This window comes from Rhinatrema bivittatum, chromosome 7 (assembly GCF_901001135.1).
Source record: "Rhinatrema bivittatum chromosome 7, aRhiBiv1.1, whole genome shotgun sequence".
In the NCBI taxonomy this organism is placed as follows: domain Eukaryota; kingdom Metazoa; phylum Chordata; class Amphibia; order Gymnophiona; family Rhinatrematidae; genus Rhinatrema; species Rhinatrema bivittatum.
In genome coordinates this window covers 201,284,844-201,305,965 of record NC_042621.1, presented here as the reverse complement: position 1 = coordinate 201,305,965, position 21,122 = coordinate 201,284,844, and the positions used below count along the sequence as shown (strand labels likewise).

The following is a 21,122-nucleotide window of genomic DNA, read 5'->3' as shown; positions in this document are numbered from 1 at the left end:
CATAATGTTTAAAGAGCTTAGGTTTGGAATACTGACTAGCAAATATAACTAAATGGAGGTAGTGCTCACATCAGAGGGATAGCTACTAAAATAAATTCTCTTAAGCATGTAACACACAAGAAGATATGTCTGCTGCATGCAAGGGCATGGAGATAAAGCCAAGATGAGTTCAAGGGATGCTAATGGTGAGTCATGACATTCTAATATAACAAAATTCCAATTCCAATTTATCACTTGATGAATCTTATTTCTTACAAATAAATCAAAATTATAAATATATATATATAAAACATCATTAAAAAATAAATTTTATGTAATAAAATTAAAGTGTTAAATAATTTAAAAACAGATAAAACAAATGATAAAAACCACAAAAAGCGGGGGGGGGGGGCGGGGGGGGGGGGGGGGGCGGAATCAAGATGGCTGCATGAGAGGACGCTACTCTGCACTGCTCCGCTGTTCCCTCAAGATTTCTTTTCATTAATTTCTTTCCTCTTTTCTTATGCCGCATAAGAGGAAGGGGAAAGTTAGGGTTTTTCCATCTGAACCCAACTTTCCCGCAGACCAGCAATTCATTCACGAGTATGCAATCCCCTCCTTGGAACTGAGGGCTTCTAGTCCCGCTGGCAAGGCAGAGAGAGGAGCTCTGCTCTCACCTGGGGAGATATCACTGAGCCCTCCTGATCCTCGGCTGCTGCCTTCTCCCTCAAGCATTGCTGACTGCACTTGGGTGCCGAGAAGTGATTCTCTGGAGTTGCCTCAGTTGGATGGAGTTGTCTGTGGTTTGCCCGATCGGGTGCCGACCCCTCTCCTGCCCAGCAGTTTGGAGTCTCCACATTGGGAACTGCCTCCCCGGTATCATCGGAGGGGAGAGTCTGTGCTGCAGGAATTGGAGAGTGCACTGTTCGGCTTCCCCTCGAGATTTTGAAACCGGCAGTGATCACTTTAGAGTCCCTTTGGGACCTAAAGGCAGGTATGTCCTCTACCTTCAATGAACAAACACGGCGATTAGAGTTTCACAAAAATTGGATCTAGTTGCACAGGATCACCAGCAAATTCTTCAAGAACTCTCTTCTACTATCCAGGCATTGGGGAATGATGTTAGAAATGTACAGGCCTCTAATGCTGCAATCATTCGGGAGTGTATGTCCTCCCTGAGAAGGCTGGAATTTATGGAAAAATTTCTGCGACATTTGAACTTATGTTTATTAAATATCCCTAAGGTTCTTGGTGAGCAACTTTTGATTACCTTTAAAAGATATATGGCTGAAACCCTAAAGATTTCCTCTGATTTAATTCCTGCTGTAAAGAAGATCGTGTCTCTTCCACAGAGACAAAGCCTATTTCAGTTCAATAATGAGGGGACTCTATCCAATGGGTACCCCTCCCCCCTTCCTTATCTTTCCCACCCCCCGCCCTTACCTTCCCTCCCGGCTTCCCTCCTCCCCTACATCTTGATACCACAGCATATGTAACCTAAGATACAAGATATAAGATTGAATTTATAAGTTATTCTGGTTTTAACTAATCTCTTTCACTATTATCCTCGTTGTGCTCCCGTTCTTCTCTCGGTCAACTCTAGGTTGCTCCCATCAGGGTCCTTCCTGTGTATCCAGCCAAGTTATTACCCTCTGTTAAATGTAATTTTCTAATCTTCTAATGTTTGATGTAAACCGATATGATATGACCTGTCATGAATGTTGGTATAAAAAAGAATTAAATAAAAATAAATCAATCTAATTTAACTGAATACCTAGAAAACTCCAATGCTGAAGTATCTGATAGAATTACTTTGTTAGTGTACTTTTTCTCTGAGCAAGATTTAAGTATGGTTATGAGATGTTACTTTAAGAATTTAAATGTTTCCTTTATGGGTGGTATATTTCGGGTATATCCCTACCTTGCCAGGGTTACTCAGCAACGCCGGAAAGCTTTTTTATGAGTCCTGAAGTTCTTTCATTAGGCGCATGTTTTCTATTTATTTATTTTTAGATTTTTATATACCGGTGTTCCTGTATTAAAATATAGATCACATCGGTTTACATTGAAACATAAAAATTACGCCAAGAGGCGGTACATATAACAAGGTTATAGAACTTGGAGAACAGGGAATCCTTGTAAATACATAAATACATAAATATATAAATATATAAATACAAGGTATCCTTGTAAATATATAATTAAGTTGCGGGCTAATACTTATATTTTTTTCAGTCCAGAGCAGCTGCGGGAGTTTTTGAATGTTAGAGTTACAGTTCCCTGCTATTAATTAATAATATCAGTGGATCTGGTTGAAATTGGTGGGGTGGTCTTACACCGCATTTGATGTTTTTGGTTATATGTTACTTTTGTTCTCCTCTTTTACTCCCCCCTCCCTCCTTAATTTCCTCTATGATGGAAAAGAGATTGATATGTTTTTTCTCTTTGTAATATATTTCACCATGGAATTAAGTTTTTTAATTTGTACTTTCTGTTGCTTTACAAAGTATCGCTTTGTTTATAATTTGTAAAGTTCAATAAAGATAAAATAAAAAAAAACCACAAAAAGCAAAATACAATTTCTATAAATAAACTAAGAATCATGAAAGGACAAAGTAAATAAATAATCATGAAACAATAGACAAATGCTTCATAAAACCAACAAGCCAATAAAATGGATTTGAAATGCAAACAAGTTTATATAAAACAGCAGTAATTGTAACAATAGTCATTAGAATTTTAAAAGAAGTCAGAGAAGTCCCTGAAGAAAAAGAAAGCTTTTAGGGCCTTCCTAAATTTCAACTAATTCTTCTCATAGCGTAGATGTAAAGGCCGAGTGTTTCAAAGGCTGGGTGCCAATCAGGAAAAGCAAATTTCCCATGACAGTGTAGCATTTGTCTAGAGGATGGAAGAACTAGAAATTCATGCTGTGAAGATCAAAGTGTACATGATGGACAGTGAGGAACTATTAAACATGCTAAGTACTACTAGGTCTTTCAGCATGTCAATTAAAACCACTGCAACTATTACAAAATGCCGCAGCAAGACTCCTACTAGGATCCAGAAAATATGATCACATTACACCTAGACTGACCACACTGCATTGGTTGCCATTACAAGCCAGAATTTATTTATTACAAAGTTCTAACAATAATTTTCAACATCATTCATTACAATAACCCCAGCTTGCTAAGAGTGACTCTACAACCTTACATACCTCAACGAACTTTAAGATCCCAAAATAAAGGACTACTGACTATTCCAACAATAAGAAGCACACATCTAACACAAATAAGTGATCGGGTGTTTTCTGTAGCAGGCCCAAAGCTCTGGAATTCTTTGCCCGAGACATTATGTATATTACCTGATAGAAAGAGATTCAAATGCAAACTAAAATATGGTTATTCAAAAACGCATATAAACTAACTTAAAACACCAGAAAATAGAGAGCCACAAAGACGAGAACGACTAAAATAATAATCAAAAGTTGAAAATATACCCAATGAGAGAATAGATAAGGTGGAAAATTATCTTATCATTTGAAATCCCTAACACTAGGCCAGTTATTGATATGCAATACAAAACTCTCTAGATAGATATTAATGCAGGAATACTACATCTGCAACCAATCATTGTTTGTCTGTTAAGTTATAACTATGAATGTCACTTTGTAAACCACTGTGATCTATACATGGAATGACGGTATATAAAATATCCAAAAAAATAAATAAATAAATAAGTAGGGAGGGTTTCCAAATCGAAAAGCTTTAAAATTCAAACACGCTATCTTGATCTGTGCACCGAAAGAAACAGGAAGCCAATGAAGACTATACGGGAGCATGGTAACATGATCAAATTTCCTTTTATTAAAGATTACCTTGGCAGCTGTATTCTGAAAAGTCTGTAATCACCTAATTTGGTTAGAGGTTAGACTATGAAATAGAGAATTACATTAATCAATTCTGCTAAATATCAAAGCATGAATTTAAAGTTTTAAATCTGAGGCTTCTAAAATATAGTTGCCATTTAATGAGAGGTTAGAAATGTGAGTTGAAAAATTGAATGTATTATCAAGAGTCACACCTAAAGTAGTAATAGTTTCCTTCAGTGAGATGGGGGATCCAGCCTTATGCAGAACAGGAAGAGAAGTTGGCCTTTTTCTTCTCATGAACCACATAGCTTCTGACTTGGCAGGATTCACTTTGAGTGTATAGGATTTGATCTGGTTAGCTACTTTAGTAAGACAGAAGTTAAATGCAGTCAAAGGATCCGCAGAATTAAGGTCACAGCTGGCAAGGATCTGAACGTCATCATTGTAAAAATAGCTGGAGAAACTCAGACTCTGGATCAAAACGGCCAGGAGAGATAGATATAGATTAAAAAGAATAGGCGAGAGTACAGATCCCTGCGGAACAAACAGTCCAAAGATATGGGATCCCAGGGGTCCGACTTCCATATAACCTGATAAAATCTATCCATTAAGAAGGACCCGAACCAATCTAAGGCTTGATCACATATCCCAATTTCTGATAATCAATCTAGTAACAACTGATGATCAACTGTATCGAAAGCATCAAAAGAGTTCAGGGTGTGGGGTACTTCACGTTAGCCTACTGGTGACATTTATTTTTCTTTCTGACTTTGATTTTCCATCTTTAGAAGGCTAGAGTTAACTTGCTACATGGATTATTGCTTCTTCATTATTTTTTCTCTTTTATGAAAGGTAACCTTTCTAACTGTTGTATTTTCCATGACAAGGGATTTCTCTTTACTATTGGTCTCATATTTAACTGTAAATGATTTACTAAAAAGAAAAAAGTGTTTAGGGTATAAAAAAAACAGCATTCCATTCTCTAGATGAACTTTTCATTTTGAATAAACCAAACAAGCATCAGCTGAATTTTTAGTGCACCACATACAGTCAGAGTTCAGATCACGGTGTCCATGATGAAGCAGGACGGATCCGAGTGCTGCCTTAATGCAGAGAAAGCAGAAGGAAGCATTACATTTACACTGAGTGAGAGGGAGATTCGCCTTCCCATATGAGAACAGATGTCCCTCAATGCTCAGCCCTCTCAGCTACATTGTTCAATATTTACATGCTCCCAACATGTAAGCTACTAACACATTTAGAAATAAATGTCTTCTTGTGTGCAGATGATCTACAGTTCTACATACCACTACCGGATCATTAAAAAATACAACAGCGATAATATCTACTCATATGAAAGCAATACAACAAGAACGTTTGCAAATTAGATTGACACTAAACCCTAAATAGATAGAAATCATTTGGCTGAGTCAAAGCACTTTGATAGTTACACCACCTGCCTTAGACTTAGGCAACTTTCAAATTAACCCCTCAAATCATGTATGGGATTTAGGTATACAGCTAGATGAGAACCTCACTATGAAAATGCTAGGGGTGTGCATTCGTTTGCAATGTATTGGCAATCTGCAACGTATAGGGCCATATTCGTTGTATTCATGGGGAAGTTAAAAGTATCGCGATTCCCACGAATACAACGAATCTTCACCGAATTATTCGGCCGTCTAAAGGAGTGAATTTAAACAAAACAAAACAACACTGATATCATGTTGGTCTACTTTAGACCATCATGTTGAGCCCCCCCCCAACACTTACCAAAACTCCCTGGTGGTCCAGCGGGGGTCCAGGAGCCATCTACTGCACTCGGGCCATCAGCTGTCAGTATTCAAAATGGCGCCGATAGCCTTTGCCCTTACTATGTCACAGGGGCCAACCAATGGCACTGGTAGCCCCTGTGACATAGTAAGGGCAAAGGCTATCGGCGCCATTTTGAATACCGGCAGCCGACGGTATGAGTGCAGTAGATGGCTCCCGACCCTCGCTGGACCACCAGGGAGTTTTGTCAAGTCTTGGGGGGGGGGGGGGGGGGGTCAGGAGGGTGGGGGGGGGTTGTAGTTTAATTAAATTTTAGCCAGGAAACGAATAAGAATGGAATGCATGAACGGATCGGGGCCCCCCCTTGTTGAATGCAACATATCTTCCCCCCCCACCAATACGAATATCAAATGTAACGTATGCGGTCCCTCTGCACATCCCTAGAAAATGCACATCGGGAAACTAATTAAGAGAGGATATGCTAAGCTGCGTATACTACAAAGTTTGAAACCACAATTAACTTTGACAGACTTTCGTATAGTACTACAATCTCTAATATTCTCTAACTTTGACTACAGTAACACCCTACTTCTAGCTTTTTCTGCAAGTCACCTAAAACCACAACTATTACAGAATGCCACAGCAAGGCTATTAAGAGGATCCAGGAAACACCCTCGCTGATGGCTCTGCAGTGGTTACCAGTACAATCCAGAATCTCTATAAGGTAATAACGATAATATTCAACATCGTTCATTCCAGTAATACCGGACTACTACGAGTGACACTACAGTCATGCAACCCTAAACAAACACTAAAATCCAAAAATCAAGGTCTCCTGAATATTCACACTATACGGAACACACATTTGATGCAAATAAGAGATAGATTATTCTCCACAGCAGATCCAAAGCTCTGGAACTCTATACCAGAAACTCTACATATGCTACCAGATAGACAGAAATTTAAAAATGAATTAAAAACATGGCTATTCATTAACACATATAATTTAACTTAAATCTCAGAATATACAGAACCAATAAAGGACAAAAAAAGACAAATGATAATCGCAGCATGAAGAAAAAAATCAAATGAGGGAATGCATGATTCTCAAACAACCCACAGATTAAGAAGTGAAAACTACCTTATTATCTGTGATTACCAACATTCCTTGCCTTATGTTCTGGTCGTAATTCCATTTACCTCTAGATAGATGGAAATTGATACCTACATATGAACTCCAACATCATAACCAATCATTTTGTTTTGTCTAGGTTTATCTGTTGAATGTATAACTATGAATGTCATCTAGTAAACCATTGTGATCTATACATGGAACGATGGTATATAAAATGTCTAAATAAATAAATAGAATTAATCCCTTCCACATGCTTGTGATAGGCCAATGCTACAGAATCTATTCTGTGCTTCCAACAGGAACTCTGATGATTAACAGCCCTTCAGGAGAACCTGGGAGTGTTGGGTTTCTGAAACCTTGGCAAGAATAACAGTGCATTAAAAAGGACTTCACTGTCAACTGTTTGTTTTTTTTTATATAATGAGAAAGGAATGTATGTTGAAAAAAGATCACTCATTTTTAAAAAACTAAAAAGAAAAGTAGACCAACATGATATCAGTGTTGTACATATAGCATTATAATATTCAAAGCACAGCTTTGTGTAGGTAAAGAGAGAAATGATTATTAAGAAAACTTTTGAAGATCTCAGTTGAAACCGAGGGACAAATGACATTTTACAATTATGAGGACAATTTTCAAAGTCATTTAGGCATATAAATAGCAATTTACGCCCATAAAGTGGCCCACTGAAAACCACCCTCCTTCAATGGGGCTTAACTTACACACACAAAGCAGGTGCAGACATCTGTGGGGACTTTGTACCACTGGCAAGTTTCAAAGCAAAAGTACCTGCAGATGGATTCAAAATTGCCATCTACCTCTCCCATTGTTTTTATTGATTTTATCAGTTCTTAAGGACAGAGTTTTCAACATCTGAGAAATAGCATGTTGGGTAGGACACAGTCATAACTTGCTGAAAATTATTTTGTGAAAATTAATTTCCAGGCTATAGAGAGAAATCCATCAGGGTGTTGCGGCAATGAAGGCACATCAGGCAGGATTCATGGCAAAAAGGGCTGAACACTCCCGTGGGTCCCCTTTTATTGTACATACATCCATAGCATACAGATGTGCCATCACATCATTGGCTCTCTTAGCCATAGCATACAGACGTGTCATTAGACCATTGGCTCAGGAGGTGCGTACAGATCATTTCATTGGCTGCTGAAGCCTATACCATATGTGTGTCTGTCTTCTGCCTGCAGCTGATTACGTGGCAGCCAGATATCCTCTCCATAGGCAGTGGGGGTTAATTATAAGCTAAAGCTTTAGGATGTGCTAGTCTTGCTGCATTTAGTGCAAAGGTCAGAGATAAGGAAGTGAAGATGTATTGAAATCGCAGAGTCAGCATGGTTTGCCAGCCACTGCCTCAGCTGATTTCCTACACAGGGGCTTATCCTCTGGCATCATTCAAAGTTATAATATTCAATGCTATAATAAATAGGGGTGTGCATTCGTTTCCTACGTATTGGTAATCTGCAACGTATAGGGCCATATTCGTTGTATTCGTGGGGGAAGCGAAACGTATCGTGATTCCCCACAAATACAACGAATCTTCACTGAATTATTCTGCCATCTAAAGGAGCGAATTTAAACAAACCCCCCACCCTCCTGACCCCCCCAAGACTTACCAAAACTCCCTGGTGGTCCAGCGGGGGGTCCGGGAACCATCTCCTGCACTCACGTCCTCGGCTGCAGGTATTCAAAATGGCGCCAATAGCCTTAGACCTTACTATGTCACAGGGGCTACCAGTGCCATTGGCCAGCCCCTGTCACATGGTAGGAGCAATGGATGGCCGGCTCCCTCCTGACCCCCACAAGACTTGCCAAAAGTCCCTGGTGGTCCAGCAGGGGTCCGGGAGCAATCTCCTGCACTCGAGCCGTCGGCTGCCAGTAATCAAAATGGCGCCGATAGCCTTTGCCCTTAATATACCTTGTTATTTGTAACTGCTTCCTCCTCACTAATAGGTTACTCATTTGTTCTTTGTACACCCCTGTTCTATGTAAACCGGCATGATGTGATTGTATCATGAATGCCGGTATATAAAAATTTTAAATAAATAAATAAATAAAATATGTCACAGGGGCTACCGGAGCCATTGGTCAGTCCCTGTCACATGGTAGGAGCACAAGATGGCGCCGGCCATCCATTGCTCCTACCATGTGACAGGGGCCGACCAATGGCACCAGTAGCCCCTGTGACATAATAAGGGCAAAGGATATCGGCGCCATTTTGAGTACCGGCAGCCGAGGGTGTGAGTGCAGGAGATGGCTTCCGGACCCCCCACTGGACCACCAGGGAGTTTTGGTAAGTCTTGGGGGGGTCAGGAGGTTGGGGGGTTGTAGTTAATTCAATTTTAGCCGGGAAACGAATAAGAATTAACGCATGAACGTATCGGAGGCCCCCCTTGCCGAATGCAACTTATCTGCCCCCCCGACGAATACAAATCCCGAATGCAACATATGGCGTCCCTCTGTACATCCCTAATAATAAAGGTTCTGCTTATCCACAGCACTTCTCAGTGTGTCATGGTGTTCTGAACTGCATTTCAAGTCCACAACTGTGCGATAAATAAAAACTCTGATGTGACTTACCCAGAATGGATGGGGCTTGAGATGGGGTTCACATTGTCCAAGGTATCTGGAGCCCAGCTATAATGTCTAAGAGAATCCGAATCAAACTCCCTTGTAAGTGAAAGGTGCTAAAAAAAAAAAAAAAAAAAAGAAGAGGGTGGAAATATATGTTAGGTTCAGTGTGTTGAATTTATAAGTCAGGGGGGTCTCAGTTCCAGTCCTTGAGGATCACATACAATTCTACCTTTGAAAGTAATCACAATCAGACGAATTTTAAAAGCCCTACACACACCAAAGCCGGGAGATATGTGCATGTAACGGCCTGGCACGTGCGGCATGGATTTTAAGATGTGCCCAGGTATGCCCGTATCGCCCGGTATAGGAGTAAAAGTTTTGTCATAAAAGGGGAAGGGCATGGGTGGGGGCGGGGCATGGGCATTCCAGGGAATTTGAATGAAGCCAGCACGTAAGTCCCTTTCCACATAACTTTACTTCTGCTATGGACAGTGTGCAAGTCATGAAACAAAAAAGACTAAACTAGTCAGTGGGGTTTTAAGGGTCGGGGCTAATAGGGAAAAAGGAAGGCAAGTTAGCTAGGGGGTTTAGAAAGTCCTCTCCTTTACTGGGGCAAACTGGGAACGAACTTGGGAAACAGGTGATTGCGTTGGTGCATTTATCTACTACAATCTTTCCCACTTATGTGATCAAGGCAGCATTTGCGCGCACATGTATGCATGTATAGGTGATTTTATAACAGGCATGCATATGTTATAAAATCACCACATCCATGTGCACGAGCTGGCAAATGCATGCACATGTGCTCCTGCATGCAGGTCTTAAAATTCAACTTAATATGTAAATTATCCTGCTTCTTGGACCAAGTACATGTTAATATATCTGAATATGCATTGGGGACATTCTGAAACCCAGGCCTGCAAACGAGTTGTATGCCACTTTACTGAACTACACGGAGTTAGCTAGTACAGAACTGTTTTCAGCTAGTAGGGCTTCCATACTGCTCTATCGTGTACTTACTGGTTTGCTTTTTCTATGTTAATTGAGTTGCTGGCTGCTTGCACCTCTGTTTTACTTTATTAAAAGCAGTGCTGTTTTACTGCTCTTGTAGAGAAGAATCCTCCTTGGCTTATTTGTTTTTCTTGCGAATGTATTTATTCGTAACTTGTATTCCGCCAATTGTATTCTCTTATCTAAACAAACCCCGATGGACAATAATACACGTAGACTGCATTTTCAAATCTACATGTGCTATTTTCTATGGCAAGAATATTCACATAAAAAGCAGATGCAAAGATCTGTGGATACTTTTTCCCTGGAGAAAATTCTGAAAGGGAAAGTGTGCAAACATCCCCCTTTGAGAAGTGATGTAAAGCTTATAGCTAAACTGGCCTATGTGCTGGCCAAGGAGACAATTCCAAAGCCATTTATGTTGGATTATAGTGATTTATCTGGATAAAATGGCTTGGCTGAAATTTGCCCTCTTTGTCTCACTAAAAGTATAGCAAGGCTTCTACAGTACATGTCTTTTGCCTGGGTTAAAGGCATTTCTGTGGGTGTGGTTAACTGCAAAACAGAGAATGCACATTCAGTTTTCTATGTACGTACATTATTTTGCTCTCACTTGGTTGCTTGCACAAATAATAGGTCCAAAGTGCACCAATGATGTTAGTGCATTCACTTTATAACTTTTAATTTTCAAAGGAAAATTACATGAGTGAATCATCTCTGAAAATTCAAAAGTTTAAAAAAATTGTCTGCAATGCACACAGGCTAGAAGAGCCTATATATATATATATATATATATATATATATATATATATATATATATATATATATATATATATTGTAAACTCCACAGTATATTCAACTTAATTTGGAATTCAAATATGTTATCTGGATTATAATATACACACTTGTAAAAGGTTTCAAGGAAAACATTGTTCACCATGTAAATAGGACCTCAGTTGAAAAATACACCTGAAAAATGATGCCCTCTTCAGCAGAGCATCTTGGAATATTATACCAGTTCAGTCATGGCATATAAGGAAAAACTCCCCTACTGAAGTCACGTCTATAATAGAAAGGTCATTTTCAAAGCCATTTCTGCAGTGCTTTACCTAAGGAAATGATCTGTTACAAAACTGCCTATCCAATATGTCTTATCTTTATCTTTTATCTTGTATTAAATTTATTAATCGCCCATATCCTGGGCACTGTACATTAGGAATGAGCCAGTAGGGATACATAGACGTGAAAGGGATATCTTCATATAAGACAGCAGTCATTATTTAACCCTGAGAGACATAACTGCCATTAAGAGAAACCTGTAAATGATTGATAAACCTGGTGGTTGAATTTTGAGAGACATAACTGCTACTAAAAAACCCCGCAAATGATTGAGAAGTCCGGGCGGTCTCAGAGAAGATATTGAGACACGATGACAGGCTTGCTGATGCGGTTCATATATAAATAAAAAACCAAAAAGAAATTTCTGAAGTTTTTGGCATAATAGAAAAATTGCTTTGGTTTTTGATTTCCTTTTAGATTAGATAGTATAAAACGTGGAAATCGCTGTGGCTCTTTTTTGAAATATTGTCAATGTACATAAACACAAACACAGCAGTAAACACCAAATCAAAATCAACTAAAACAACAGATTGTGAAAAGACACCAAAGACCATCTGGGGACTGAGTAAAAACCTTGTCTAAACAGCCAAGATTTTAGCTGGGGGTTAAACATCTTAACACTGTCTGTTGTGCGTAAGGCTTCGGGAAGAGAATTCCAAATAATTGGAGCGGCCACAGAGAAAGCGCAGTCTCAAGTTATACTCAGCCTGGCAAGCAGGGGAAAGAGTACGTCTAGCAAACCTGATTGTGTAGAGAGGAACTGAAGGGACAGACAATAAAGCCATAGAAGAGAAATGGCTCCAGGGTGAGGCATCAGAGGAAATGAGATTATAGGTGATCACTGCAATCTTGTATTCATACGTTTTCCTACTGGAAACCAGTGTAAGTCAGTGGTTACTGAGGAAATGTGCTCACGCTTGTTGGTACCGGTAATGAGTTGCACTACGGCACTTAGTAGTAATTGAAGAGGTTGAAATGTGACTGCAGTGAGGCCTAGGAGTGTGGAGTTACAGTAGTCTGGAGGCCTGTACCACAGTTCAAAAATCAGACTTCTCTAGCAGATGTTTAAGGCCACAAAGCATGCAGAGTTTGTAGAAGCCAGCCCTAAGTCTATTTTTAACAAAAGGGTGGAAGGATAAGGCGGACTCAAATAGAACACCCAAACTACAAATACAGGAATTCAAGGAAAAGGGGATTTGATCAATAAAGATGGAATCATAAGAAGGTTTGGACAAAGAGTATTGAATTAATAAGCATTGAATTTTAGAAAGATTTAGCGACAACTTATTGAAAAATAGCTAGTGTTTGATGGTGGAAACACACGGATTTACGAGATCGAATGTACCAGTCCACAAGGGTCGGACGTGAACGAAAAACTGGATTTTGTCCGCATACAGTTTGCATCTGTCACACAACCTGGTTAGTACTTTACACAGAGGAGAAAGATAGATGGTTAAATAACATGGCTGATAATGCTGAGCCTTGGGGCAAACCAGTAATGATTTTGGCCCATGAGGATGACTGATTATTGAATTCAATGTGCTGAGATCGCTGGGAGACGAATGAGGTGAACCACTGTAACACGGTTTCAGAAATTCCACAATCGTGAAGACGATGCAATAAGATCAAGTGAACAATGGTATGAAAAGCTGCGGTTATGTCTAATGACACCAAAATGAAACTGTGGCTCGAGTCAAGACCTCTTCTAAATGAGTCAATAAGAGACAAAATTAATAGTTCAGCACTTAAGGATTTCCTAAATCCAAACTGGTGTGGATCCAAGATTTGATGAGACTCAATGAAGTCGGTCAATTGATTGAGGACACTACATTCTATTAATTTGGCCAGGAACGAAAGAGAGGAGAAGGGTCTAAAATTATTAAGGTTTGCCAGGTCTAAATTGCTCTTTTTCAAGAGGGGCTTGACTATTGCTTTCTTCAAGGAAATGGGGAGAGAACCCTCAGATAAAGATAAATTGACTAAGTCACGTAGAGATGGTGATAATGTGTCTTTTATCCCTTTCAGAATTGTAGTATTGTAGGGGTTCAGGGAACAATGGGATGGGTTTATCTTAGAAATGATCTGTCCTAGTTCTAGAGAGAAAACAGAATCAAAATTACTCCATATAGTTTCAGAAAGAGATGCGTCCGAATCAGACCAGTTGGGCACAGAAGAAAAAGAAGCAACAATTTGTGGGTAAATTTATGCATATATGTAATATATGCACATAATTTTATCCAGATTGATTGAAGGTGTTCACAATGGTGGGCAGGGTTGAGGAAGGGTTTGCACTTCTATGCATATTTCTGAATTTCAAAAGTATGCATGGAAATTTTCTTGGAAAAAAATATGTGCACAAATTAGGAAAACTGGTGTAAAGTAAACTCTTTTGCACATGCTATATTCATTGTTTTATTATTTTCAATCCTTTAAAATCAGAAAATAAATAGAATTTTGCATTAAAAATTTCAGAAAAGTGTCATGCTTAACTTTCTAGCATGTAGAGGATATGTCAGCTTCTGTTCACTTAGAGATTCCCTGAAACTTACATTTTGACTAGGAGTGCATACAACTATACTTACCTGGGTCAAACAGTTAAGCAAAAACTGCCCTTTTCAGCCTGGGTAAAAGCATGCACCGGCTTCTGCTGCACACATACTTTTAATCGGGCTGTGAGGGGACATTCCCTGAGGCAGAGCGGGGTAAAAGAGCACACATACTCCTGAAAATGTCATGTATGCACGCAATTTTACTTTCCAATGGTCTGCGCAAAAGAGCAGCTGCAAAGTGCCCGTTGTTAATGTGTGGACTTTACACTAATATTCAAAGAGAAACAGCCCACATTATTTCTCTTAGAAAATTAGCATAAAGCCCACACGCTAAAAGTACCCACATGCTTTCCAAACACACAGGGCATTTGAAAAATTACCCCGTAATGTTTTAAACTGGTGACTGTCATTGCTCACACACTTCCCAATCTACTAATTTTTGGTTATCTTATTTTTCTCCCTTGTCTCCCATTACCTAAGCCAGCAAATGTGAAAAAACACATTTCATCAAAAGATTTATTACGTCTCAGTCCACCTCATCTTATAGACTTCATCGGTGAGAGAAATGCACATCACAGCCTGGACGGTTTTGGGAGTCACTAGGACCGTGTTGTGCAATTTGAATACCCAATCATCTGTCAAAGAGTGCAAACTGCAACCCCTTTTGAGTCTGTGACACTTGTAGAGTTTGTACCATTATGGTCATTAAATAATCATCTGTCATAAATTATAAAAATGTGGTATTTCAAGTTGGGTAGGCCAAAACAAATAAGGAAAGCAGCTGTCCTCACTCATCCTGAGCTGTGAAAATTAAACAACTGTCTACCAGACAACCACTAGTATGCTTTCTCATATGCACAGAAATGTGCACACAAACATTCAACTAATAAAGCTGGGTTATTTATTTATCTTTCATCAGGATCTGGCATATCCTGTTCTAAATGCCTTAGCTGGTTGCATAGCCAGAGGACAACCTAACTAACTCCTCCCTACTGCTCATTACTGTTTAAACAACATTGCTCTTATATAGTGCTGCCAGTGTAGACCTGATTGTATTATTAGAAATGCACATTTACATAGAAGTAGTAACAGTTACTGTTACTACACAAGAATAGTGTCCATATTTTTGACTACCGGCACTGCTCATTTGCAATTATTTGAAAAAGAAAAGTTAAGTATGAGAAAATGGTAAGGTCAGCAAGGATAAAGGGGATCAGAAAAAAATTCTATAAATACATTTACATAGGAATGACCTACATTCATATCTAAAATCTTATTAATTATCATCTTTTCATTTGTATAAACTCCCCTAACAAGGGGGGGGGGGGTGTCACACTTCCAATCTTTGCTGAGCATTGAACCATCATTGCATGGAAGTGGACATAGATTCTGAAGGACCCTAAGAAGATGACACTCAAAATAAGTTTTGCTCCAAACAGAAAATAGCTTTTATTGAATGGGTAAATAAAGAACATTTTTTTTACCCTTTGAAATAGAACTAAAATAAAGGGATACGGCATGAAACAATTAGCAGATTTACACCAAATTGTAGAAAATATTTTTTTACTCAAAGCATAATCAAGCTCTGCTACCAGAGGACATGGTCAAAGTGACTAGCATACATCTACCCTACCTTTACCCTGACGATGTTGCCTATATATAGATCCCCCCTGTTGAAATATGTAAACTGTTGTGATGGCATTACCGAATGACGGTAAATAAAACCCAATAAACAAACAAGAGTTTAAAAGAAATTTGGATAAATTCCTGGAAGAAAAGTCCATAAAACATTATTAGTGTCTCAGCAGGAACTGGGGTGGGCTGGATACCAATGTAGCTCTCTGGAGCACAACTGGAACCAGGATCTTTTGTCTGAACCAGCTATCTCCTCCTCAGATTGAGCCCTGATGACCAGCAGGATTTGAACAGGAAATGCATTTGAAGGACAGGTAAAGGAGGACAACTACAAAAGTAGGGCTGGACTGCAGGAAAAACAAAGAACTGAAGGGTGCCTACAAAACAAACACAGGACAAGGAATGCACCATAAGATACAGGGCAGACGGACACAAGAACGGGATACACAGACCAAAATAATTAAATACCAACAGAACCCCAGAATGCTTTTCACCATCGTACAAAACCTCACCATAACACCTAATGAAACAAGAACACCTCCAAGCACAAGCAAAAGCAACAATTTTGCAGAATACTTCACCGAAAAAATCAGAAAATTAATAAACAACTTCAAAACAGCACCATCACACACACCCAAACTCCAATATCGTCTCTGGAAATAACAACAACTTGGCATGAATTCAACTCCGCCTCCTCACTGGAAATAAAAAAAATAGTCAAAAAAATGAATCCAGCCAACCATCCCATCGACAGCATCCCCATACAAACTATTAAACTGCTCGACAACCCAGTAACTAAAACAATAACGGACATAGTTAATCTCTCCCTCACCGAGGGGAAATACCCTGAATGCTTAAAATCAGCAATCATTAAACCATTAATAAAAAAGAACAACCTAGACCCAGAGAACATCCAAAACTAGAGACCCATATCAAACTTATCTTTCATCGCAAAAATCATAGAAAAAATTGTCCACTCCAACTCTCTGACTTCTTAGAAATGAACAACATACTTCACCCCGCCCAATTTGGATTCAGGAAAAATTTAAGCATGGAAGCATTACTCCTGTCACTAAATGACACAGTACTTCGAGGATTCCACAAAGGACTAAGTTACATTTTATTACTCCTGGATTAATCACACAGTCAACCATTCCATCTTACTCGACAGACTATCCGAAATAGGGGCAACGGACACTATACTAAAATGGTTCACCTCCTATTTATCTCAAAGAAGTTTCCAAGTAATATTTAACAACAACCTATCGAATAAAGTGAACCTAAATACAGGAGTCCCACAAGGATCTACCCTGTCAGCTACACTTTTCAACATCTATCTCCTACCAATCTGTCACATTCTGGATCGCCTAGGTCTGACTCATTTCCTGTACGCTGATGACATTCAAATACTGGTTCCAATACAGAATATACTTGAAGAAACCTACGAGAGAATAACCATCTATCTCACAGAAATCAAACAATGTCTATCTACCCTAAAACTCATAATAAACATCGAGAAAACCGAATTAATCATCCTTGACAAAAAAAGTCAATGACTCACCCATGCAACCACTCAAAACAGAAAACCCAAAAACAATAATCTCTCCTGTTGACCATGCTAGAAACCTAGGAATCACCATAGATAAAGAATTATCATACAAAACTCACATAACAAATAAAATTAAAGAAGGTTATCACAAATTACTGACACTCAGACATCTTAAGCCTTTCCTCACACATAGGTTAATACAGTAAAGTGCGGCCGCGGTTACCCCACTCCTAACCTGCTTTCTACTCACTTTCCGGCCGCGTTAGCCCTTCCTGCGATACACAATCCCCTTTAACCGATTCTTACCACCTCTTTAAATCACCGGGTAACCCCTTCCACCCGCGGCATGTATATTAGATGTAAACGATCGAATTAGCTATTCCCTCCCATACAGTAACGCGCGCCTCGACTATCGCTTTTTTACCCTGCCGTTTTGCCGCGCGTTTAACCTGCTAACTTACCACCTACCCTTACCCCTGCATTAGAGGCAGGGGTAAGGGTAGGGTAGGAAAAAAATCGAAAAAAATCGAAAAAGCCAAAAAAAAAAAAAGTAGCAACGAAGTGGACAGTTCTCCTACGCTCGGGATTGCCAGTCCTCTCTCCCCTCCTCCCGAAGCAAGGCGCATAAAGCAGCCTTGCTTCGGGAGGAGGGGAGAGAGGACTGGCAGTGTAAAGCAACGACTTACTTTTTTCGCAGCCCTCCTCCGGAGACGGACATCGGCGGAGACGGATCGCGGCTCCCCTGCCTCCTGGAGGCAAAAATGGATGCCTGCATGGGTGAAAGCGGCCCCTGTGCGTGCAATTGGGCCGCTCAAGGTGTGACGTCACGACGTTTGGCGTCCATTTGGCCCCATCCGTTAGGCCCCTAACGGACGGGGTCTAACGGATGTGGGCCTAACGCTTCAAGGACGGGGAGGAAGTCCGATACTACGTGCATATCCAGCATAGCTCTCTGCTTCAATGGCAGGAGGAATGAAGAAAAGTGGATCTATACAGACAACAACCAACAGGGACTGAGTCGCATAGTCTGGGTAGACAAATGGGCATGGGTGTAGCTTGCTTATTGTGGCGGTTACTACCCCTAACTAATTTAAGCTATATATTACACTTAGATGCAGCTCCAACACTGCTCCTTGCATTAATGGTGGGGGTGGAAGGGAAATAGAACCAAAGGGTTACTAAGAGCCAAGAGTAACAGATAAGTATGAGAAAAAAAAAGTGCGAAGCTTGCTGGGCAGACTGGATGGGCCGTTTGGTCTTCTTCTGCCGTCATTTCTATGTTTCTATGCTTCTTGGACGCGGCTTGCATTTGCAAGCAATTTAAATACAGTATCGAGCGGTAGGTGAGCTGGACTGTGAGTGCGGCAACCGCGGGTGCGCCCGGCACTAACGCAGCTCTTCCTACCACTCCTTACTGTATCGGCCTGACAGAATGATTTCAGAACAGTCCTGCAACTACTCATATTTTACAACTTAGATTATTGCAATACCCTACTCCTTGGCCTATCTCTTGCTACCATCCATCCACGCCAAATACTACAGAACGCAGCCGCCAGAATTCTAACAGGAAATAAGAAACAAAAGCATATTACTCCAACTCTCATCTCTTTACACTGGCTCCCAATAAAATACAGAATAGACTACAAAGTTTTAACAATCCTCCATAAAATAATCACAGGACAACAAAACTACTGGCTAACCAAACATCAAACTACATGCTCCAAAAAGGAACCTTCGCTCAATGAATAAAGGCCTCCTCAAAATTCCTTACGCAAAAACCACGCATCTATTAACAACCCATGAGAGAGCTATATCCATCGCCAGTCCTGCACAATGGAACTCTTTACCAATCAATCTAAGAACACAACCAAACACCAAAACCTTTAAGAGTTAAAAACCTGGCTTTTCACCAGAGCCTACTCAGACGCACTCAACCATAAACACCAACAGACTCCCACCCAATACAACACCAAGAAAACAGAGATACCATCTTGTCCACCCATGAAGTCTCAGCACAACCACAAAACCCACTATACGCTGCTCAAGAACCTTTTCAATATATAATAACTAACACCCTTCCTGTTGCTTCTACCATTGTTACCTAACTTGTTTACCTATTATACTCACTGTAGAAACCCTGATGTTACTTTGTCTACCTATTATGATTACTGCAAACCGTTATGATGGCGAAACCGAATGACGGTATACAAAACATGTTAAATAAATAAATAAATAAAATAAAAACCAGAAGACCACAAACTACGGCCACAAGAACAAACAAGACAGAACAACCAACCTGAACCAGAAGGCCAAAACTTAAGGCCAATGCAAGACTAAACAAGAACAAATTATAAGACAGGAACAGCAACAGACAAGAAACAAGACTGTCACAAAGTTGGGCCACTACCAGACTAGAAACATACGGGCGGATTTTAAAAGGCCTACATGCATAAATCCCGGGGTTTACACGTGTGACCGGGCCCCTTTGAAAATTCGTGCAGCGCACGCAAGGCCCGGCCACACATGTAAAGCTCGGTAGCACACAAGTGCCGGGCCTCTTCAAAGGAGCCGGCTGATGGTTCAGGGAGGGACGGGAGAGGTGGGACAGGACAGAGGTCGGCCGGGACAGCAGCCATTAGCCACTGTCCTGGGGAAGCAGGCACCGGTAGCTGGCCGGCATGCATAAATTACTTCTGCTCATGAGGAGCAACAAGTAGTAAAACAAAAAAATTGAGCCAATGGTAGGTTAGCTTTAGGGAGTAGGGAGGAGAGGGGAAGGAAGGTTAGACAGGGGGTTAGGGAAGTTCTCCCCCAGTCCACTTCTTAATTGGAGCGGACTGGGAGGGAACTGGGAAGGCCCGATTGTGTCGCTGCACGGACTTTGCATAAAATTCACCCCCACCCCCTTATGTGCACCGCCTGCAGATTATAAAATCTGGCGCGCGTGTGCGCATGGCCACCCAATTTTATAACACGTACGTGCCGGCACGCGCATGTTATAAAATCGGCGCACCCATGTTATAAAATCTACCCCTTAGAATGCAAGGCTTGAGCAGAGTAACAGAGGCCGCAACAAGGAACACGGAACTCTGTGTTGAGGCAAGATACTCACTGCGAGGCAGGCTTTTAAACTATCACGGTGCAGGGAACATGGCTACCAGCTAAGGCTTGGAGGACTGAGCAGTAGGTAACATGGCCCACTGAGGACCCCTGCTAGTGAAAGGGGACTGCTCACAGCTCCTCATTATTAGCCAGGTACACTAAGAGAAAAAAAGTGTTATACCTGGGATTAACAAGAAACAGATCTGCTTTATAGGGTCTGCCAGGTACTTGTGACCCGCACTGGCCATTGTTGGAGACATAATGCTGGGCTCGATGGACCTTACTCTAACCCAACATTGCATTTCTTTGTTCTTATAAAGAAAATCAAAAGTTCTACAGGTATAAAAATAGACAGCGTCTAGATTATAAATGTAAGCAGAACCCCAAATCTGCCGCTGTTATGGCCATGGTGGTCTCAATAGACCAGGTGTGCCAGTATGTAGGATCAGTGGTTTTACCAGACCATGGTCTGCTAGTGTAGGTGGTGTTAGGAGGTTTCACAATCCTCAGTGGAAGGGGGGCATTGCTTTAATAAAATTCTTGAACCTATGTGATGTAGTAGGTTTTGGAGCTGGAGTCTGGAGAAGCCAGTCTGAAGGTGTCACCTCACTTCAGAGTGGTGCTGGTGGGGTCTTTATTTATACAGTGAGAGTACTTGGAGTGGGACCATCTCACAACTGAGGGAAGTCTAGAGATTTCCTGTCCAGTGAAGGGGACTGAGATCCTGGAAATACTGAGTTCCTTGGAAATAGGAAAGGCCTTGGAGTTTGCAACAGGGACAACTCTGCGAGATATGAAGAAAAAGAGGAT

The 21,122-nt window shown here is 40.5% G+C and overlaps 1 protein-coding gene across 2 annotated transcripts in view; it reads right to left on the bottom strand.

Annotated features, from left to right (window-relative positions):
- The window catches only part of ANK3 (ankyrin 3), a 1,160,209-nt gene that overhangs the window by 220,895 nt on the left and 918,192 nt on the right, over positions 1–21,122 (bottom strand). For both annotated transcript variants that reach the window (XM_029609754.1, XM_029609755.1), the window contains one exon: positions 9,354–9,460. In XM_029609754.1, the coding sequence (XP_029465614.1) occupies positions 9,354–9,460 (107 nt within the window). The remainder of the gene's footprint in view (positions 1–9,353; positions 9,461–21,122) is intronic.